This window comes from Berkeleyomyces rouxiae (genome assembly GCF_048999995.1).
Source record: "Berkeleyomyces rouxiae strain 22BRR77 chromosome Unknown BrBRR77_ptg000002l, whole genome shotgun sequence".
Taxonomy (NCBI): Eukaryota; Fungi; Ascomycota; class Sordariomycetes; order Microascales; family Ceratocystidaceae; genus Berkeleyomyces; species Berkeleyomyces rouxiae.
Genome location: NW_027396492.1, coordinates 2058616 through 2078842, shown reverse-complemented (window position 1 = coordinate 2078842; position 20227 = coordinate 2058616). Strand labels below are relative to the sequence as shown.

Below are 20227 nucleotides of genomic sequence, written 5' to 3'. Positions count from 1 at the left end.
AAGTTGCCAGCTTCAACACAACTAGTTAATACTTCTTTGTCCACCACACACACACCTCTTTCACAATGTCTCTTTCGGTTACTCTGAACACGCCCATCTGCGGTGACTACCAGCAGCCCACTGGTCTGTGAGTGCAACCCACAGCCTCCGGTCCCTACCATTCACGGCCCCGCTTTCTAACCACAGATTCTCTACAGCTTCATCAACAACGAGTGGGTCAAGTCTACTAAGAACCAGACCTTCGAGGTCATCAACCCTTCTACCGAGAAGGTCATCTGCAGCGTCCACGAAGCCACCGAGGAAGATGTCGACCTAGCTGTGAAGGCTGCCCGCCATGCCTTCAAGACCACCTGGACCAAGACTTCTCCTGGTGCTCGTGGCCATATGCTGCTCAAGCTTGCCGACCTGGTTGACCGCAACCTGGATCTTCTGGCCGCTGTTGAGTCCATGGATAACGGCAAGTCCATCACTAACGCCCGTGGTGATGTCGGTGCTGTCGCTGGCTGCATCCGCTACTATGGTGGTTGGGCCGACAAGATTGAGGGCAAGACTATCGACATTGGCCCCGACATGTTCTGCTACACCCGTCACGAGCCTGTAAGTTAATATCGATTCTCCTCCTATAACACAATTGGTGCTAATCCTTCTCCCCTCTTCAGATCGGTGTTTGCGCCCAGATTATCCCTTGGAACTTCCCTCTTCTGATGCTGGCCTGGAAGGTTGGTCCCGCTCTGGCCACCGGTAACACCATTGTCATGAAGACCGCTGAGCAGACTCCTCTGTCTGCTCTCGTCTTTGCCAACCTGGTCAAGGAGGCTGGATTCCCTCCCGGTGTCTTTAACCTGATTTCTGGCTTTGGCCGCGTTGCTGGCAACGCCCTTTCTCACCACATGGACGTCGACAAGGTCGCTTTCACCGGCTCCACTGGTGTCGGCCGTACCATCATGAAGGCTGCTGCCGAGTCGAACCTGAAGAAGGTCACCCTGGAGCTGGGTGGCAAGTCTCCCAACATTGTCATGAACGATGCCGACATCGAGGAGACCATTTCCTGGGTCAACTTCGGTATCTACTACAACCACGGACAGTGCTGCTGTGCTGGTACCCGCATCTACGTCCAGGAGGGCATTTACGACAAGTTCCTGGCCGCCTTCAAGAAGCGTGCCGAGGAGAACAAGGTTGGCGACCCCTTCCACCCCGAGACCTTCCAGGGTCCCCAGGTCTCGCAGCTTCAGTACGACCGTATCATGGGCTACATTGATGCTGGTAAGACCGAGGGTGCTACCCTTGTGACCGGCGGTGGCCGCCACGGTGACACCGGTTACTTCATTCAGCCTACCATCTTCGCTGATGTTAAGCCCGACATGAAGATTATGCGCGAGGAGATCTTTGGCCCCGTCTGCGCCATTGCCAAGTTCAAGGATGAGCAGGAGGTCATTGACCTCGGTAACGATTCCGACTACGGTCTGGCTGCTGCCGTTCACACCACCAACCTCAACACTGCCATCCGCATCAGCAACCAGATGAAGGCCGGCACCGTTTGGGTCAACTGCTACAACCAGCTGCACCACCAGCTGCCCTTCGGCGGATTCAAGCAGTCTGGTATCGGTCGTGAGCTCGGCGAGGCTGCTCTGGCCATGTACACCGAGAGCAAGACTGTCACCATGCGCATTCCCAAGGCTTGAACAACCTGAGCCGTTGGTTATTGGCTAATCTGTACTGTATATTTTCTGATGTTTATGTGTGAGCAGTTATGTGGTTGATTGTTCGAATTGGGGGTTTCTAGGCGTTTTTTTCTTTCTTTCTCTCTTACATCCGGAAGATATCTCGATCTAGCTCTGGGTTATATGTATTGAAGTTGATCTTTTTTTTTTCTTTGAATAGTCATGGTTAATTTATCAACTTTTTCTTAACGTCCTGTGCCTATCAATTAAGCTGTCTGAGTGATATGATCGCCCCATGTTTAATATTGGAGTAGCTTTCTCCAAGCTTATGTGATGTGTCTTTGCCCCTCCCCCCTGATGGCCACTTGAATCCTGGCCGGTTGTTTGATCTGAGAACTAGCTAGGTATGGAGGCTATAGTTGGTCTTTTTCTTGACTTGATTGTATTTAATGTCTACAAAAATCACTAAGATCAAACGACGCCGGATCGGTTACCGGACGGAAATTTGAAGTCCTCCGCTCGACACGCCCATAGGTTCTGTGCGTTCGGGATGAGAACTTTTTTTGTTCTTGTTTTTCTTTGCCCAATTTCAGTACTTCGTATATATAGTCAGTTTACCCGTCATGTTTTCAGAGACCGGCCTCGTGGCCTAATGGTTAAGGCGCCAGATTTCGGTACACGAAAACCTCTGGAGATTCGGGGTTCGAATCCTCGCGGGGTCGATTGATAATCAAAGTTATCCTTTTGGACGATTTTGTGAGATTTTTTGAAATCCCATGATGGTGTTTTTTTTGGTGGTTGCTTGCAATCTGTCGATTTTTGAATAGGAGGATGAAGTTGGAGCGAGATCGCAGCCTATTTTGCTTTGTAGACATGTAAATAAAGACTTTCATCATCATCATCTATTTTGGTGGATTTATCTTCATTTTCATCGTTGTTTTTGTTTGCAATCCCTGTAAACACGCGGCCCTTGGGCTTTTTTTTTGTCGTGGTATTCTCAACTCCACTCCTACTCATCAGCACCAAACCTCATCCTTCCGCGCTATTTTATCCGTCCTTGTTGCCGTACATAGCGTCTCGCAGCCTGGCAATCTGTCGTCGTGTCTCCGAAGCCGAAACCAAAGCCGATAATCAAAGCCTTCTCTCATCCCCCCCTCCCTTTCCGACCTAAACCCGCCCCATTTCCTCCTTCCCAAGTCGTTCTCCAATTACAACTACCGAACGTCTTTGTCGTCTCCTTTTCGGCACTTGTTGGACGTCGTGGTGTGTTTTTGTAGTACAAGCCGCTCAACAGTAAACCTCCATCTACCCCAGAGGTACATGGTGACCGTGAACATAAAATACAAAATACACAACACACACCCGTCGTCTTTACCGCCCCCCCCGAACCATGGCTTCCTCACACACCGGGGGTAGAGAAAAGTCTTTCTTTGAACAGGAGCGCGAAGCTCTTGTCTCCGACATTGCCCTGGTAAGGAAACTCCGACCTTCTTGACTCTGTGTTGGCATCCGGATAGCGAAAACGGCACCCCTCCGAGCACTGTGGCATATGCCATTTATACGCCCACCCACTAACTGCAGACCACCGGTCCTCTTGCTCGTGAATCTGTAGAGCTTCAACAACGTCCTCACCAACTTGAATAACCTCAACCGCTCACTGGAGGCTGTCATTGCTGTAAGCCAGCCCCATATTCAGCATACGCCGTGGTTTACAACCCAATATCCTTCTGTCTAACACAAGACGTCACGCCTAGGTTGGTAATGAGTTTTCCTCTGTTGAGGCTCTGTGGTCCCAGTTTGAAGGCGTGATGAGCAAAGACGAGGATGTTAAGCGTGAAGAGACCGAGGAGAGCAGAATCAAGAATGAGGATGGCCAGGAATAGCCCTGATGAATAATACCAGTGTTGGGATCTGAATTACAAAGCATGTTTGAGCGAGCGGACTATTGATTCATATCAAGTCTTATCGACGAAAGACGTTATGTTGTGCCAGAACTTTGTGACGATAGCGATGCTCAACTCACCAACTATATTCCATCAACAACACACACCACTAAAGCAACTAGTTATAGAAACAAACTCAATTTCTTATATTTGTACACTAGTTATATGAAGATCTGATCAACTTCTTTGCTTGTGAACTCTGGTCGGCTTGGCAGAGGTCAGTCAAGCATGAACCTTTTCTTCTTTCATCACACCCAGGACAACGACAAAAAGAAGGACTGGGTGGGACCAGGTGAGAGCAAAAAAGCAAATTCAATAAGAACAAAGAGCGAAGAAGAAAAAATATCCCAAGTCTTTCCCATACAACAAAACAAAAAGGCAACCAAACATTTGAGACAGAAAATAAATAAAAAAAAGGTCCTTCTCATCTACCAATTCATCCAGAGTCATCCTTCATGAGTGGGCTTTCGCCGCATGGCCTTATGGACATCGGTATTCAAGTAAAGTGTATGAAGCTATCACGTTACAGAAACTGGCACTTTCTCTTCTTTTTCTTGATTTGGCCAATACCAGGAACGGCACTAGTGTTGCTGCGAGAAAGCTTGGATTGCTTGCCACCTGACTTGGCAAGCTCGGCCTCAAGTGTTTTTCGGTCGTTGGCTACTACGGCATTGATAGCCTGTTCGAAGATTTCGTCAACTCCAATCATCTCCTTGCTACTGCACTCGGCGTATTGGGCGCTCATTTTGGTGGCGACAGCCATGCCCTGTTCTTTTGTTACCGGCGTCAAACCCTGCGTCTTGAGCATCTCGATGCATGATTTCTTGAAGCGAAGGTCTGACTTGAGACCAACGAGGACTAGTGGTGTATAGGGGCAAAAGTGAAGAACCTCAGGGTACCACTGATCACATGTCAGTCAATAAACTCTACTATCTGTGATTATGAGTGCTTTTTTCTGCTTACCTTGTCCAGGACGTTTTCGAGAGAGTTGGGGCAATCGATAGCAAAGCACACGAAGATCAGGTCGGTCTCGGGATAGCTAAGTGGTCTCAGACGGTCGTATTCTTCCTGACCGGCTGTATCCCACAGAGCCAACTCGACTGTCTTGCCTGATGCCTGATGGGTTGGGTATGTGATATAGTTTTCGAAGACGGTGGGGACATATTTCTGTGACGAGAGGTTAATAATAGAGGCTCGGAAGTATAAGCTACGTGATGAATTTTACCTCTGGAAAGTATCCTTGGCTGTAGCTAATCAAAAGACATGTCTTTCCACAGCCACCGTCTCCCACGACGACGATTTTCTTGGAGAAGGCGGGGCCTTCAGTTGCCTGTGTGTTGTCGGACTGGCGATCGCTGGACGAGCTCATAGTGGTGCTAACAGTGCCCTCACTGGACCGTGTACGCTGATCTTGCGAGTTGTCGTAGGAATGGTGTTGAGACTGGTACGGAGAGTGCTGGCGCTGGTTCTCCGCATACCGCGATTCAGTGGGCTGGGAATAGTGAGAGTTGCGCTGCTGGTACGAGGTCATAACTGTGTAGGACGGGCGAAAATAGGATAACAGTGAAGCGTTTTCGAAGGGCTAGTATTGATCGACTTTGGGAGAATAGCTGGAGCGCGAGTCTTGTAGGGTGAACAGACTGAGGGGACGATATTGCAGGTGAGAAGAGGGATGTTCTGCAGCGATCCCGAGTGGACGAGAGGGTCCTCGTATCGCAGAGTTGGGCTTGTAGGATGCTGGTTTTCCCGCAGCAAAGTCAGCCTCGCGGTGGTTATGGGACTACTTGGTCGTTTCGCTGTTTAGACGAAGACTAGAGTGCGGGGAGAAAAAGTAGCACGAATGATCAAGAAATGAGTCTGTAGCGATGTATGGGCTACTTCTCTTCTTCGAAATTAGAGCGCAGGTATTAAGATAGCGTTGTCGTGTTGTTTGTTTTGGTTGTTTGTGTGCCGCTTCGTCTGGTGGCGGGAGGACAAATGGTACAATGAGGAAAACAGAGACAGCACAGGCTTGTGTATAGTCGACGTACGCGGAATTGCAGAGATGGAACGGAAACAAAAAGCCGAAGTAAACGGGGACAGCCACGAGATTGACAGAATTACAGTGGTAGGGCGGGCACAGTTGACGACGGCAAAAGATTGGCAAGAAAATCACAAGCTGGCTGTCGATGTCAAACCGAGCAGGCCAGGAAGGGGGCTAGAAACGGCAGAGGAAAAAAAGAGCAAGCGAGCGATAGAAGCGAAAAGAAGAGCGAACTGGAATGCAGAGATGGCGAAAGCAAAACGTGCGATAGATGGATGCTCCGGGGAGAATGTTGATAGCAGGAAGAAAGAAAAGCGCGGGGATAAAGTAGTAGCAGATATGAAGCAGGAGAGCAGGAGAGCGGGAAAGTAGGAAAGAAGAGACCGCAGATGGCAGAAATAGAAATGGCGGACGGCAGAAGGAAAAGGGCAACCACCTTCAGCTGGTTTGTTTTTTTTGCAACTGCACAGCGACGGATGGAACAGTACACGTACAGTACAGTAGTTACGCACTTGTGTACTTGAGTACTTAGGTACTTAGGTACTTGGGTACTTGGGTACTTTGTGCGTGTATCAGCTTCAATTAAAGCCAGTCAAGCGTAAAGGAGAAGGCTTAGCAAAGCAAATATCGATTGATTCATCGAGGATGTCTTTTATTGAAACACCAGAGTTTTCGAGGAGCCTGACAACCAAGTAAACCGTTGGCCGGGCAACGGCGTTTTCTCTTAGCGCCCGTCCCCTATCGATCGCTGCGCCGGGTTGAGCTTCAAAGCTCCAGGTCCAAGTTAGACGAATCCTGTTCACCCTTGTGTTATGTAAGCACAGCCTTGCGCCAGCTGAAAACCATCAAAAGTGGGGAGCAAAAAAAGGTAGCCATGAAGCCCCACAAATCTGAAGTTGTACAACGACTACTGCCCCACCAGTTAAAGAGAGACGAACGATGCATAGGCCAATTAGTGTTGGTATTAGCTAGTCTGGCTATCCACAGGAAAAGAAAACAATTATCTGCTTTGCGGCTGAGCCAACAGGCAGAAATCTCAACATTAAACAGACAAGAATGCATCTTGATTCCAAGCAATAGTTTTTAGAAGTAGAATACCGCGTTAACTTAAACAGGAGTTCTATTTTCGCCCGAAGCTGTAGCATAAACCCTTGCGATTGACAGACCCTAGTCTAGCTTAGTCATCCACATAACCCAGTCGTCATCTTGCAGTTCTGCCATGCACACCTCGCTGGGATCTCGACGGCTTATATCACATACTCATATTCAGCCTCTTCTTTAACACCTAAATCTATCAGCTTTTGCAAAACTCTTCATGAAATTTGACGCAAACTTTTGCATCACTCACTCCGAACTTAAAGTCCCTTGATCCCCGTCGACTTATCACCATCGTTGTCCACACAGCACTACATTCTTTCCAGCCTGAAGCTCAACATGTCTGCATCTGCGGTACCGCCCGAGGATTATGTCACTCTTGTTTCCGGCGATAGTTACGAGTTTATAATTCCCCAGAAACTAGCCCGACTGAGTCCAGTAATCAACGGTATGCTGGAACGGGGAAACTTTCAAGAAGCCACAACCGGTGTTTGTGAGTTTCCTGAAATCAGGTATGTTATTGGGCCTCGATTGACTTCAGTAAACCTGGCTTGGCTCTCCAGCTATTCTCATGAGAAGTTGCGAGCTAACCGTTGGACTTAGTGGTGTGATCCTAGAGCTCATCGTCGATTACTTTCATTACTGGTACCGCTGGAAGGACCACGATGGCTGCGTGCCCAATTTGGATATTCCCGTTGAACTATGCCTTGAGCTTCTGGTTGCCGCTGATTATCTTGGACTAGATTGTAAGCTTTCACAACAGGCGTCTTTTACTTTCATTGGTACTAACAGTTTATGTCTACCAGCTTCTCGCCAGTTGACTGCAAGTAGCTCTTAGCTATGGCTACACAAAACTCAGCTCCGGCACATCCACAAGCGTGTAGTCATATATAGTATGTTTTCAGGGTATATGGCGGCCATCAAGATGTAGAACCTCGGGTGTCCAGAAGCCTACAAAACTTGTTGCTAATAAATTATGCGTTGCTTCTTGGGCTTTTATTTTATTCTTAAACTCATCACCGGAATGGTTGTTACCGAATGTTTTCACCGTCTTCCACGTCCACGGCCATGACCGCCTCCCCGATTTCTATTGCCGTTCCAACTACCCCTTCCGCCACCTCTCCCATTTCTATTTCCTCCACGACCACCACCCGAGAACTTGAAGTCGCTTGGCCGAGGCCCAGCACGTTGTCTGTCAGCCCTTTCTTCATCAGATGCGTCCCATTGGTTCGGGATGTCAAGAAGCTCACAAAACTTGGACGTTTGAGGGTTTGTGTATTCGACTGGGAGGTCATCTACGACCTCTGGTTCTCCAGCAACATGGATAGGGGCGGTGATCTCAAAGTTTTCTGGGACGTCCAGTAGATTCTTGTTAACAATGTTCGTTTGAACCCATTTCTTTTCAGCTTCAATGAGTGGAATGTAAACCTCTTCACCTAGATCCACGGGGTTTTCAGCACCTGGATCACCAATCTTGATTTGCTTGGCAAATACACGGTTGATGGCCAACCACTCAGGATCGTACTGCAGTTTGAAACGCGACCCAGAAGTACCGGTGGTAGTTGGTGGACAATTATCGAGTTGAGTTTTGTCAAACGGGGTCATATCAACAAGCTGGAGGAAGTGGCGGCCTGGAAGGCATTTATCCAGTGCTAAAAATCTAGTCTCGGTGTTGGAGATTGTCTTAGGAACTGGCTGACCAGGGATCTTTCGTTGACGTGAGGTAGAGTGGCTCGTTGACGGAGCTGCAAAGGAGGCTGGAAGCTGGGCTCGGATGTTAGGGTCAACTGGGCCTTGAACATTTTGTTCTGTCGGTTTAGGGGACTCGGATGCGGCTGTAGGAGAGTTCTCAGAATCCCCGTCCGAGTCCATATCAAGATCAATCTCATCAACATTGCTGACAATGGCTGGCTCTGTGGTGGCAACTGGCTCTGGTGCGTTGGTAGCACCATCTTCTTCCAACTCGAGGACAGGCTTATGCTTTTTGAAAGCTACAAATTTGCAGTGCAGGTGTGCCGAGAACCAATGTAGAGGCCGGAGTCTGTCCATGACATACATAGCCGCTGGACTGCCAAGTGTTCCGTCCTTTGATTCTTGCTCAAAAAACGGCTTATGGCGGAACAACTGAGCAGTATTTCCGTTCCATTCTACGCCACGGGGCCAGTCGTGGCTTAGCCCAACATCAACCTGCGAGCGCATCAGCAACAATCGCCGCACGTCAATCTCACGCACGTGGTAAAACGACTTGACGTCATCCCCATTAAAAGGAAGACGCTCGTAGTGAGTCTTTTGATAGTCGCGTCCTTTCCAAATCCCACTCAGCCCGGCAATGCGAATGGGGCCTAGACGGAGGACATTAGCGGCACCCATGTAGTAGATGTTGGGAGCTGCCCATCCACCGTAAAAGAGCTCCCAAAGGTGATTGCTAGCCTCGTGATTGCCAGCGATAAAAACAGTGAGGTAAGGCGCCTTGCGGATGCCGCTATAGTACTCATGAAAATCACCTAGATCGCGGTATTTTGCTGGCACCGACATGGCATTGAGGTCGCTGGGATTGCGAACAGCCTGTTGGTATCATAGTTAGCATGAATTCCATTATATGAGTTCAACCATGTCTACCTGAAAGTCTCCTCCAATGATCAATAAATCGACACCATCCCAGCCGCGCTTTGTGCACGATGTCTTGATAGACTCGTAGATGGCATTGAGAGTACCATGGCCCTATTATCCAAGTTAGTGGAATGCAATCTCAAGTAGCGCCTCTTGAAATACTTACACAACCCTCAATGGCGATTCTCACGCCCTGGCTTTGTAGCAGCTCCATGCTCGGCTCTTCCATGTCTGTGGCTCTCGTTGATGGAGATTATGTATTCAATAATGAGTGGTTGGGAGTTGATATCGTCGGTTGCGATTGTCATTTTCTGATGATAAACCACTAGTGACATGTGCTAGATAGAAAATAAGTCTATCCAATGACACAATTTTCCCGATTTAAAGCCTTCGTCTAGTTCATCTGCGGGAGACGAAAATGTCTGAAAATGCTTCGCTGATATCTTCGATGTCAAAGTACAAGCCTATTCTATTTTGGCTTCTTACTTTAACCCTAAGGGAAGGCCTCAAAAGGCGGTGAGTCATGGCAGAATTATTAGCTTCGCCGAAGCTGGTCAAGTATGCTAAAAACCTGGCGCAAGGCTGCGATCGCGACAAGCTTTACCTCAGCTTTTAACCATCGATCCTCAATCAGCCGCTAAAATGAGTGTATGTACTAGAAGAAAGACTTCCCACACAAAATAACGAATGTTTGCTAACAGTTGTCATAGGTTGCACCGATAAACCCCCGCCCCATGCTCCAGGAGCTGTACGTGATAACTTTCCACTATCCTACGACTTTGAAGCGCATGAGAGCCACTATCCACCTTGAAATTCTACATGCGACGAGAATCACTGCGAGTCTAACATGTGGCTAACTATAATGCGAAAACAGAATTGGTAAGGACATTGTCGTCCGGCTCAAGTGGGGGGAGGCTGAATACAAGGGCCGCCTTGTGTCTATCGACTCGTACATGAACGTCCAGCTTAGTGGTGCACAGGAGTTCATCGATCAGAAGAAGACTGGTGATTTGGGCGAGGTTTTGATTCGGTAAGCTTCAGCGTCTATCTTCTGTCTAGTCCAATCCAACCCCCTACTGACTCTTGAACTTGTAGGTGTAACAATGTTCTCTGGATTCGCGCCGCTGAACAAGACTCTTCCAAGGACATAAAGATGTCAGATTGAAGAGATATATGATTGCCGCTCTGAATTCTTGATGATGCCCTTATTCTTCCCCGAAACGAAATGCTATGGTTCTTCTAGGAAGGAGGATTTATCATGGTGAAGCAAATAACTCCCGTGATAGGGCTGCTATCACCTATTCACGAATTCGCCCTCCTCCTATTTCATTTTTCTTGATATCACACGTCACGTATTGCCTTGCTTCTTTTCTAGGTCTAAGTTTCTATTATTATTGGAGTGAAATATCCAACTTCGTGTCCTCAATTCCTCATTTCCATGAATCCACCATCTATCCGACATGTTGATTTGGGGGCCTCGCGCAGTAGGCTTTTTAGAAACTTGATGCCTACATGGATGCAAAAAGAAAGCTAGAACAAAATAACAACAGAAACCCGAAGGTTCCCACGTGGTTGCTCACCGTAGGAAAATACTCAAGTTCTTTGTATGTTGGCTAGGGAGAGTAGGTATCATACTGTACTTTCTATAAACTACCGGCATACGAGTTTGTTGTGGTGTGGTGGGTTACTTTGATGGTGCCATTCTATACCGAGCGGGTGTTATAAAGAGTCGAGAAGAAGAGAAGATACGGCTGGATTTGTGGGGAAACACAGTCTTATTCCTAGACCTTTGAGGCCATGGAAACTTCAAGTCTTTTGTAGTAGTCACACGCTTCATGATGTTACTTTCCTTCAATATAAAGGTCTGTTACACCATGTGGACAACGCATCTTGTGCTTGATGTTGAAAATGTCCCTGTACGTGTGGCTTGCCACCATGAGGTTTGTGTAACGCACACACAGGTCTTGTCCAACCACCAAGGTCTCACTTCCACCCTCCACCCTTTACTTGACTTGACTTGACTTCATTTTACGTGACTAAGCTACATGAAAAGCATTACACGGCCCGCCGTGAGGCGGACACAGATCCTAGCAGATCTGCTAGTCATGAGAAAACCCTAGAAATCGGGGCTTTTCAACCCCCGCGCGAGCGTAGGATATCTAGTGGGTGGAATTCTGCATGTGTGGTACAAGGAAACAAGTAACAAAAAAAAAAAAAAAAAAAAAGGAAAGTATACAGAAACGAACGCAGTAAAGCACATGGTAGCAAAAGAAAAGACAGAACAGAAGCAAAATAAAAAACGAAAAACCATATCTTCGAAAGATGGCGCCGCAAACAAAGGAAATATGTGAGAAGGTGGTATGGGTTTATTCAGCCTGCGTGGCGCTGGGCATCAACTTCTTTGCGAGAGCGCGGAAGCCCTTCTCGGAGACGATCAGCTTCTGAATGAATCTTTCTTGGAAGGGTCTAGCGACATGGGCGCAGGTCCATGCGTGGAAGGCAGACTTCTCCTCGTTGCAGTCTGGGCAGAGTAGTTCGGCGTCTTCGTGAGCAAAGCGGCGGTGGTACTGGGCGAAGTCCCCATGAGCGGATCTCGCACTCAGCACCCGACCAACCGTCTGTCGTCCGAAGCTTTTATACTCGTGCTTCCAGAGTTTGGGCGCATCTAACTGGTGTGTCAGATGGGAGGGCTTCTTCTGGGTGTTCCACCACTTGTCAGAGCCTTCCTGGAGCCATGTTTTGCGCCACCGCTGGGCCCGGGCAAGCGACATAAACTCTGTCTCTGTGTGGTCCCTGGCAGCGCCTCCTTTTGCGCGTTCGTCAGCCGCTTCGTTTCCCTGTACCCCCATGTGACCAGGGACCCAGTGTACGTAGGCGGTACAGCCGGGCCTGTGGATGTGCCAATTGCGAAGCTTTGACTTGACGCTATCGATCTGGTTTTGGGACGTTCCGATCTTTGTTGTTGGGTTGAGGATGCGGTCGACGACACTCCTGTTGTCCAGGCAGAGGTGTAGAGTTTTGCTTTGACCCGCGTATTCCACTTCAGCACACTCAAGTGCGTGAAGGGCTGCGATGGCTTCGGCATCTGCGACTTCATTCCATTTACCCGTTGGTATGGACCCTGCGAGCGTGTCCTCCGGGTACCCTACGACCCAGCCTGCTCCGGTGAAACCAGAAGCCAGCATGGAACCGTCCGAGTACGCCCATATGTCGTCAGGACACCTGCTCCGCCGTTCGGCGTGTCTCTGCACCTCCCCCTCCTTGTCGGCGAAGGGCAGAGATCCAGGGTATGGTGATATAGCTGTTTTGTCATACAGGTAGCTGGTCTGTGGGATTGATTTTGGTAGAAGCCTGCGGAGTGCGTAAACTCGCGCGTCTCTCTTGTCCCGGACTAGCATGTGATTGGGGTCAAGGGTTGCTAGCCGGATGGCTTCTCGGTGATGGAGGTCGTCTAGGATGAGTTCCATCGTGGGGATTTTGGCTGCGTGATGGAGCAGGGCGGTCGAGGTCGTGCAGTACACCGGGAGGGCCGCCCGGAGGGCTGCCCGTAATGTCTTTCCCAGTTGAGACTTTAGATGCACAATCTGCCGCCTGCGCGTCCGTAAAGGCCACCATGCGACCGCAGCAAACGTTAGAATTGGTATGACACACGCACGCACTGCATGTATCAGGGACTCTGTTGGTGCCCCTTTGTAGACTCCGGAGAGCATCCTGATTCCACTGATAGCCTTTTGGGCTTTCCTCACGGCCAGAGCGACCTGGGGGCGCGGAGACTGCTTTCTGTGGAGGAGGACGCCTAGCCAGCGTAGGGGTTCGTTGACGCCGACTGGAGCGAGGGATTGTCCATTGGGGAGGATGACCTCGGGGTTCCCCATGTTTCGCTTGTGGGTAATGTGAATATACCCGGATTTAGCCCAGTCTAAGGAGAGCCCGTTTCCGGAGCACCAGGACTGAGCCACCTCGAGGTCCATCTTGAGGAGAGCAGCATTCTCTCTGAGTGTTAAGGATTTGGCTACGAGACACCCATCGTCTGCATAGCCTAATGCTGTGGGGACTCTTTCGTATAGCGGGGCCATGAAGAGGAGAAAGAGTATGGGTGAGATTGGTGAGCCTTGGGGCAGGCTTCCACCGAGGGGGGTTGGTTGGTCGTGGAACCCATCCAAGGAGATAGTGGAGGTGCGACCTGACAAAAAGGAGGCTGTCCAGCGGCATATTGAAGCGGGCCATCCTTGTGAGATAAGCCAGTTCACCATGCGGTTGGGTGTGACGGAGTCAAAGGCTCCCTTGATGTCGAAGGTAAATATAGATGTCGATCGGCCTTGGTTCTTGGCTTCCTCAAGCTCGTCATACAGGGAGAGGATGAGGTCGGTAACCGATCTTTTGGGCAGTGCGCTTGTGTAGCGCGGAGGGATGATGCTTCTTTCCACAGCAACATATGAGAGTCTTTTGGCGATGAGACGCTCTAGTGCTTTGCCTAGTGTGGGTAGCAGAGAAATTAGTCGATAGGAGCGCGGGCTAGACATGTCCCTGTCTCCGGGTTTCGGGAGGACCACCATCGCGGAGTGCTTGAATGATGCGGGATGGTGGCCCCAGCGGATGCAGCCGCGAAAGAACTTCACGTAGATGTCTTTGAGGAACGGCCACGTGAGTTTGAGCGCTGCATTCGGGATGTTGTCGATCCCAGGGGCGGTGTTTTTTGGTTTCCACATCGCGTCCCTAATCTCTTTCTCTGTGAAGCTGTCCAGGGGGTCTGTCGCGCGGACAAAGGGCAGGGGGTGGTCATCGCTGACAGCCTGCTCCGGCACGTGAGTGTCACGGAGGAGCTGAATTTTGTCAGTCGGAGCTGTGATTTCGCGCCCGTCGGGTGCCTTGAGCGGTGGGCTTGTTAGTGGCAGCGGTTTGTGCGCCCACTTAACTGCTCGGAGGAGGTCCTTGGCATCCTTAAGCTCGGCGATGAGAGACTTAAAGAACTTCCTTTTGGCGTTACGGACCGCCTTCCTCAGGCGTTTTTTTGCACGTTTTAAAGCGTTACGGCGGACTGGATCTTCTCTTCGTTTTTTCCAGCGCTTTCTCACTTTGCGGTGTTGTATCGCGGCCTCTTTGCACGAGGAGTTCCACCAGGGGTTGCCGCGGCCTTTGTCAGAGGACTTAGTTGTGGATTTTGTCAAGACGTCGGAGATGCCCTGTTGCAGTTGGGCCGCCAGGTTGTCAAGCTCTAGATGTTGTTGTTCAGTAGGTAGGGCAGAAAGATTTGGGTAAGTTGCCTGGAGGTGCGCGGCAAGGGAGCTGCACTCTCGTTCGAATTCTTTCTGGTCTAGGGATTTCATATTAACTTTGTTCGTAGGCCGTCTGCGTGCGACTTCGCATCGACTGATTGTGACCACCACGGCGGAGTGATCGCTGCCGCATGTGAGGGCTTCGTCGAGTATTGCCTGGGCGTGGAACGTTGGTGGGATGTTGTGGGAGATGATGGAAAGATCCAGCACTCCTCCTGCATCATGGGTGGGGATGTTGGGGTCCGTAAGGAGGACCGAGTTCGAGTCCAAGAGCCAGTCTGCAAGCATTTCGGCATTACGGGTCGACTGGAGCACCCTGGCATCCCATCTGGGGTGGTGTAAGTTGAAATCTCCGACTACCAAGTATGTCGGGGACAGCGTGGCATTGATTAGCAGTTCGGCAGCTTCGTTGGTTTGATGGCTGCCTGTGCCACTGTTGTATACATTGACGATGTCTAGAGGTCGGTCCCGTAGTCGAGCCTGAATGCACAGGATGTCGGTGTGGGCGCCGAAATAGTCGGTCGAGTGCGCGAGAATGTCCGTACGGACGTAGGTCATCACTCGGGGGCGGGCGGTCCACTTCTGCAATGGGGCGAAAGTGGTGTATGCAGGGTGTCTCTGCGTCTTTTGTCTGAGGAGATCAGAGGAGATCCACGGCTCCTGAATGCAGACGATGTCGATCTTCTGCGTTGCAGCTAGTTGAAGGCAGGCTGCGTGCACGGTGCTAGATCTATGGGTGTTAAGGTGTGCAATTTTGATCTGGCACCCAGTCCCCTGAGAGACTTTCATAGCCGTTTGGGGGTTGGGAACCGTATTTTGTGGCGGTTGCCCATGAAGACTATCGTCTTCGTCCTTGCGGCAATGTGCTCCTCGAGGAAGCAAAGCTTCAGGGTGCCCGTGTTTGACCCTTCGGAAACCTCTCTCCAGTTTACCATGGTGGGGTTGGCGCCGAAAGCCTCTCTGGCATGAGTCTTATAGAGGTCGTCGGTTAGTTCGACCTCAACGTCCGAGTATTTTCCTTCACTGGACGTGAGAGACTTGACTTTCTTGGGCACGTCAGCGACAATCACTGAGACCCAATTGGCGGCCGATTCGATCTTGGCATCTCCGAACAGCTGGGATAGCGTGCTGGAGGCCTGGACGATCGAGTCCTTGCCCGAGACAGGAGTGAGGGCCAGCCCGGAGCGGACATGCTTGACCTCACTGACTCCGCAGTTGTCGGGCAGGAGTCTGTTAATCTGTTCCACCAGGGAGAGAGGGTGGATGGCGCGGAGGTTTGAAGACTCCTGAAGGCGCACGAAGACTCGGGCGTCCATCGTGGGAGGCTTGCTCTTGGCCTTGCCGTCCTTGTTGTTCTTCTTCTTGTTGTTGCCGGTCTCGGTGGGGGCTGGCTGCTGTTTGGCTTGGGCTTTCTTCTTACTGCCCTTCTTCTTGCCCTTTTTGGGGCCGACCTCAGTCCACTCCTCCGCGTCGGGGACCTCGACCACAGAGGCGGTCGGGGCAGAGGGGGAGGGCGCCTGGATGTCAGCGGAGGGCGTCTTTTTGTTGCTCTTCGGTTGGGGAGCAGGCTCGGTTGCAGCGGGGGCTGCGTCTTGTTCTTGTGAGGCCGGGCCGGCCCAGCGGCTGTCGGAGAGACCGCGGGTAGTGCGTGCCGGGCGCAGGATTTTGCTAGCGTTGGCCATCACCAGAACAGAGATCTGCTCCAGGAAGCTGGCGATTTTTGTTTGCCATTGTGATTGAAAGGGAAGTATGTAATTTGATTTGATTGTCTTTATTTTACCTGTCTACTCGCGAGGTATTCTCGACATACGACAGGGGACTAAAACTAGTACCAAGAAATACATACAGAAGCTAAAGAACCAAAAACCCAGAATCATGCATACAGAAAATCCCCACAGCACGAAGTATAATGACGGAGGGTCCCCCGACCGCCCAGCGCAATGGCTGTCCTTCGCTTGTAAGGCCCCAAACAAGACCCCAAGCCTCGGCCTTTACCCTGTAGAAGACCAAACCCAAAAGAAAGATAGAACATGACAAAAGAAAAGTAACAAAGGAAAGACAAGAAGTAGAGAGAGAAAGGGAGAACGAGCAAACAGACGAGAGTGGCAGCGCGCGCGCTAAGCCGAGAGGCCCGGGGGAGCCCCCGCACTGGGAGGTGGAGGGGCGGGCGGTGGTAGGCTCGACGGGGAGCGAGCGGGAGGGTCGGCGGCCTGTGGGTGCACCTCAGTCCTCGCACGGCGGTGGGCGAGCAGCACAGTGGGTGCTTTAGCTGCCTTGGCGGCCAGCCAGGTGGCCCCGCGCTTGGTGCCTATCAACTTCTGGAAGAAGCTGCGGGACACCCGCTGTGGGTTCCGGGGGCAGACCCAAACATGTTCTGGGGCGGTCTCCGATCCGCAAAGGGGGCAGGAGAGCACGGCGTCCACATGTTCGAAGCGGCGATGGTAGGCCGCAAAGTCGCCATGGCCGGACAGAGCAGTCAGCACTGCGCGGGCGAGCTTGCGATCGGTCTCGTCAAGGAGACTTGACCAAGCCTTCTTGGGGGGTTCAACTGGGCGGTGCAGATGGGGTCTGATGGCGCGTCCCTCCTCTGCCCACCAGGCGCGGAAAGCAGAGTCGAGACGGGAGCGGAAATAGTGGCGGGCCCAGGAGAGCGACATGCCGTCCAGCCAGGTGTTTGTCCTGGCCCCTAGCTTTGCTTGCCCATCTGCGAGCTCATTGCCCGCGATGTCGGAGTGGCCCGGGACCCAAATAGCCTCTACCTCGGGTGGGCCGTCGGGCCAGGGCCTTGGTCGTGGCCGCTCTGGGTGCGGTCTGATCCAGCTTGCGCAGATCATCTGGGCGCGCCTCAGATACTGCTCGGAGGTGCCCGGCTTGGCGTAGCGAGACGTGAGCCGGTTCACTGCGGCGAGATTGTCGGAGCAGATCCAGACCTTGCGGCACTGTGGCTTCTCCCATGAGTCGACCTCTGCCAGGGCCTTGGCGATGGCCAGCACCTCGGCGTCATGGACTTCGGCGCGGAACGGGGCAGGGCAGTTGCCCGTGGACAGGGTCCTGCCGTCCTGAATGACCACCCAGCCGGCGCCGACCTTGTCATCCCTCAGCTTGGATCCATCCGTATAGATCCAGAGATCTGAGGGGTCCGAGGAGCGGACTAGTAGCTGGTGGGCCGCGGCTGCGGCCTCCTTGTCGCCTTGCAGCGGGGGGCGGGTTGTCGGGAGCACTCCCTTGCACCCAGCAGGGAGGCTCGTGGCGATCCTGTGCGGGAGTAGCCTCTTGAGCGTACCCAGCTTGCCACCATCGGTGTCTCCGAACCCTAAGGGGTGGTTTGCCGGGGCTAGAGATGCCCTGATGCCGGCCGAGGCCAGGAGGTGGTCGAGGACGCAGCTCATGGGGGGGAACCCCGATGCCAGGTTGAAGATCGCACATGGCGTCGTGCAATATAAGGGCAGCGCAGCACGTAGTCCCCTCCTGACCGTGCGGTCCAGGATGTGGGCAGCCCCGAGAAGGCCCCGGGAAGGCTTGGTTGGCGAGGGGCCAGGGCGCCACCACGTGGCCGCCGCGTATGTCAGTTTCATGACCACGCAGGCGCGGACGGCCGTGAGAGCCCCCCTAATCGGCGCGCCCTTCCAACAACCGGACAGGATCTGGATGCCTCGGATCACGGGCGCCGTCCTCTGGGCTACGTCGCGGATGTGCGGCAGGAACGACAGGTTGCGGGACCACAACACGCCCAGCCAGCGCAGAGTCCCGCGAGGGTCCACCGGTTGGAGTGTGGAACCGTCCGGGAGACGCGCGCTCGGGTTTAGGCCGTGGCGCTTGCGCGTCACGTGCAGGAGGTCAGACTTGGCGAGGTCTAGCGCCATGCCGTTCTCTGTGCACCAACTGTTCACCAGTTCCAACGAGCGAGAAAGGGCGGTGCAATTCTCCTCCAAGGACAAGCTAGAGTGGACCAAGCAGCCATCGTCGGCGTATCCGCGGAGAGAGCTGGGGAGATTCATCCTGAACAGCGGAGCCATATACAGCATGAACAGGATGGGGGATATGGGCGAGCCCTGGGGCAGGCTGCCGCCTGTAGGCTGGAGAGGGTCGGCCACGCCGTCGAGAGATAGCGACGCCGTGCGCCCGGACAAGAAGGATGCCACCCAGCGGCAAGTCTCGGCGGGACAACCAAGCTCCACCAATCTCTTCACCATCCGGTTGGGCTGAACCGCATCGAACGCCCCCTTTATGTCAAAGGTGAGCACTGAGGATTCTGACTTGCCGTCGGCGTAGAACTCTAGAGAGTGTGCCAGACGCAGGCACATGTCTTCCGCGCTGCGTCCGGGGACCGCGCCAGCGTAGTTCTCCCCGATGTGACCAGCTTCCAGCGCCCAGTGAGAGAGCCGGCGGGCGATGATCCTCTCTAGGCACTTGGCCAGAGTCGGGAGGAGGGAGATCAGTCGGTAGGCCCGCGGCGAAGAACGGTCCTTCTTATTCGGTTTGGCGAGGGCGATCACCTTGGCTTCTTTGAAAGAGGCGGCGTGGTGGCCCCAGGAAAGGCTCGCGTTGAACAGATGCATGATCTGCCTCTGTAAAACAGGCCACGCGAGTTTCAAGACGTTGTTGGTCAGGCCGTCTGGGCCCGGTGCGGTGTTGCGCGGGCTTCGGAGCGCAGCCTCCAACTCCCCGTTGGTGATGCGGGTCCGTCTTTGCTCATCTAGAGCGATGTGTGGCGGGTCGACGTCGCCTGGGCGGTCGGAAGGCATGTGCACCCTGCGAAGGAGGGCGATCTTCTCCGTGGTGTCCTGCACTGTGGCTTCCGCGCCATCGGACGGGGCCAGGGCAGGGGAGTGCCGGTTCGGCGCTTTCGTCCTCCATTTGACCATCCGGAAGATGTCTCGGGACCGCGCGACGTTGGCGAGGAGGTCGTCGTAGAAGGCCCGGGCTGCACTCCTGAGAGCAGACCTCAGGCGTTTTTTGGCTTCGCGGCGGACGGCCCTAGCCTCCTGTTCCTCCGTGGGCGAGCCGGCGTGCTTCACGCGGGCCCGAGCTGCCCTCTGGTCGGCGCTGGCTTCCCGACATTCGTCGTTCCACCAGGGAAAGCTTTTGGCTTTTCCTTCGGACCTTGGGGTCGAGGCAATTAGCGCGTCCAGAATGACGTTTTGCAGGAGTCGCGCAAACTCGTCTATGTGCCTGTCCTGTGGGACTTGGCTTCCTGCCCTGCGGTAATCCGCGACAAGGGAGTCTAGGCGGGTCGCGCCGGCCTTGCACGCGGTATCGAACCTCTCCTTGTCTAGCTTGTCTATAAGGAACCTGCCGGGTGGAGCCGGGGCCGGCGCGTGGCCGTGCAGAGGAAGGGTCACCAGGAGCGGGAAATGGTCGCTGCCGCAGGTGAGTTCCTCTCGGAGGTCGACGCTCGCGCCCGTGACAAAAAGTGCCGAAGACAGCAATGCGAGGTCGATGACGCTTCCGGACTCGTGGGTTTGCTCACCCTCCGCGTTGCCAAGGAGGAGGGCTCGCTCTTCCATCCAGGCTAGCAGAAGCTCTGCGTCGTTGTCGTCGGTGTCGCTCCGGGGGTCCCAGGCGCTGTGGTGGAGGTTGAAGTCGCCCACTACCACCGACCGCGGCCCTGGCTGCATG

General features: G+C 52.8%; 8 protein-coding genes across 8 annotated transcripts; 4 read left to right on the top strand and 4 right to left on the bottom strand.

Annotated features, from left to right (window-relative positions):
• Positions 1-65: 65 nt before the first annotated feature.
• Positions 66-1682, top strand: BROUX77_002121 (uncharacterized protein; the record flags this gene model as incomplete). Its single annotated transcript, XM_073746627.1, has 3 exons — positions 66-127; positions 198-597; positions 660-1682. The coding sequence occupies 3 exons, from the start codon at positions 66-68 to the stop codon at positions 1680-1682; spliced, it is 1485 nt and encodes a 494-aa protein (XP_073607203.1).
• A 1369-nt stretch (positions 1683-3051) lies between these two features.
• On the top strand, positions 3052-3544 carry BROUX77_002120 (uncharacterized protein; the record flags this gene model as incomplete). Its single annotated transcript, XM_073746626.1, has 3 exons — positions 3052-3132; positions 3274-3336; positions 3416-3544. The coding sequence occupies 3 exons, from the start codon at positions 3052-3054 to the stop codon at positions 3542-3544; spliced, it is 273 nt and encodes a 90-aa protein (XP_073607202.1).
• Positions 3545-4127: 583 nt separating this feature from the next.
• Positions 4128-5135, bottom strand: BROUX77_002119 (uncharacterized protein; the record flags this gene model as incomplete). Its single annotated transcript, XM_073746625.1, has 3 exons — positions 4128-4505; positions 4568-4771; positions 4830-5135. 3 exons carry the CDS (start codon positions 5133-5135, stop codon positions 4128-4130), a joined length of 888 nt encoding a protein of 295 aa, XP_073607201.1.
• Positions 5136-7061: 1926 nt separating this feature from the next.
• BROUX77_002118 (uncharacterized protein) lies at positions 7062-7560 on the top strand (the record flags this gene model as incomplete). The annotated part of the gene is made up of 3 exons (XM_073746624.1): positions 7062-7234; positions 7326-7468; positions 7529-7560. 3 exons carry the CDS (start codon positions 7062-7064, stop codon positions 7558-7560), a joined length of 348 nt encoding a protein of 115 aa, XP_073607200.1.
• A 206-nt stretch (positions 7561-7766) lies between these two features.
• On the bottom strand, positions 7767-9561 carry BROUX77_002117 (uncharacterized protein; the record flags this gene model as incomplete). The annotated part of the gene is made up of 3 exons (XM_073746622.1): positions 7767-9287; positions 9342-9443; positions 9499-9561. 3 exons carry the CDS (start codon positions 9559-9561, stop codon positions 7767-7769), a joined length of 1686 nt encoding a protein of 561 aa, XP_073607199.1.
• Positions 9562-9974: 413 nt separating this feature from the next.
• Positions 9975-10497, top strand: BROUX77_002116 (uncharacterized protein; the record flags this gene model as incomplete). The annotated part of the gene is made up of 4 exons (XM_073746621.1): positions 9975-9980; positions 10043-10080; positions 10207-10362; positions 10428-10497. 4 exons carry the CDS (start codon positions 9975-9977, stop codon positions 10495-10497), a joined length of 270 nt encoding a protein of 89 aa, XP_073607198.1.
• A 1201-nt stretch (positions 10498-11698) lies between these two features.
• BROUX77_002115 (uncharacterized protein) lies at positions 11699-16290 on the bottom strand (the record flags this gene model as incomplete). Its single annotated transcript, XM_073746620.1, has 2 exons — positions 11699-15338; positions 15419-16290. 2 exons carry the CDS (start codon positions 16288-16290, stop codon positions 11699-11701), a joined length of 4512 nt encoding a protein of 1503 aa, XP_073607197.1.
• Positions 16291-16725: 435 nt separating this feature from the next.
• BROUX77_002114 (uncharacterized protein) lies at positions 16726-20226 on the bottom strand (the record flags this gene model as incomplete). Its single annotated transcript, XM_073746619.1, has 1 exon — positions 16726-20226. One exon carries the CDS (start codon positions 20224-20226, stop codon positions 16726-16728), a length of 3501 nt encoding a protein of 1166 aa, XP_073607196.1.
• Position 20227: the final 1 nt, after the last annotated feature.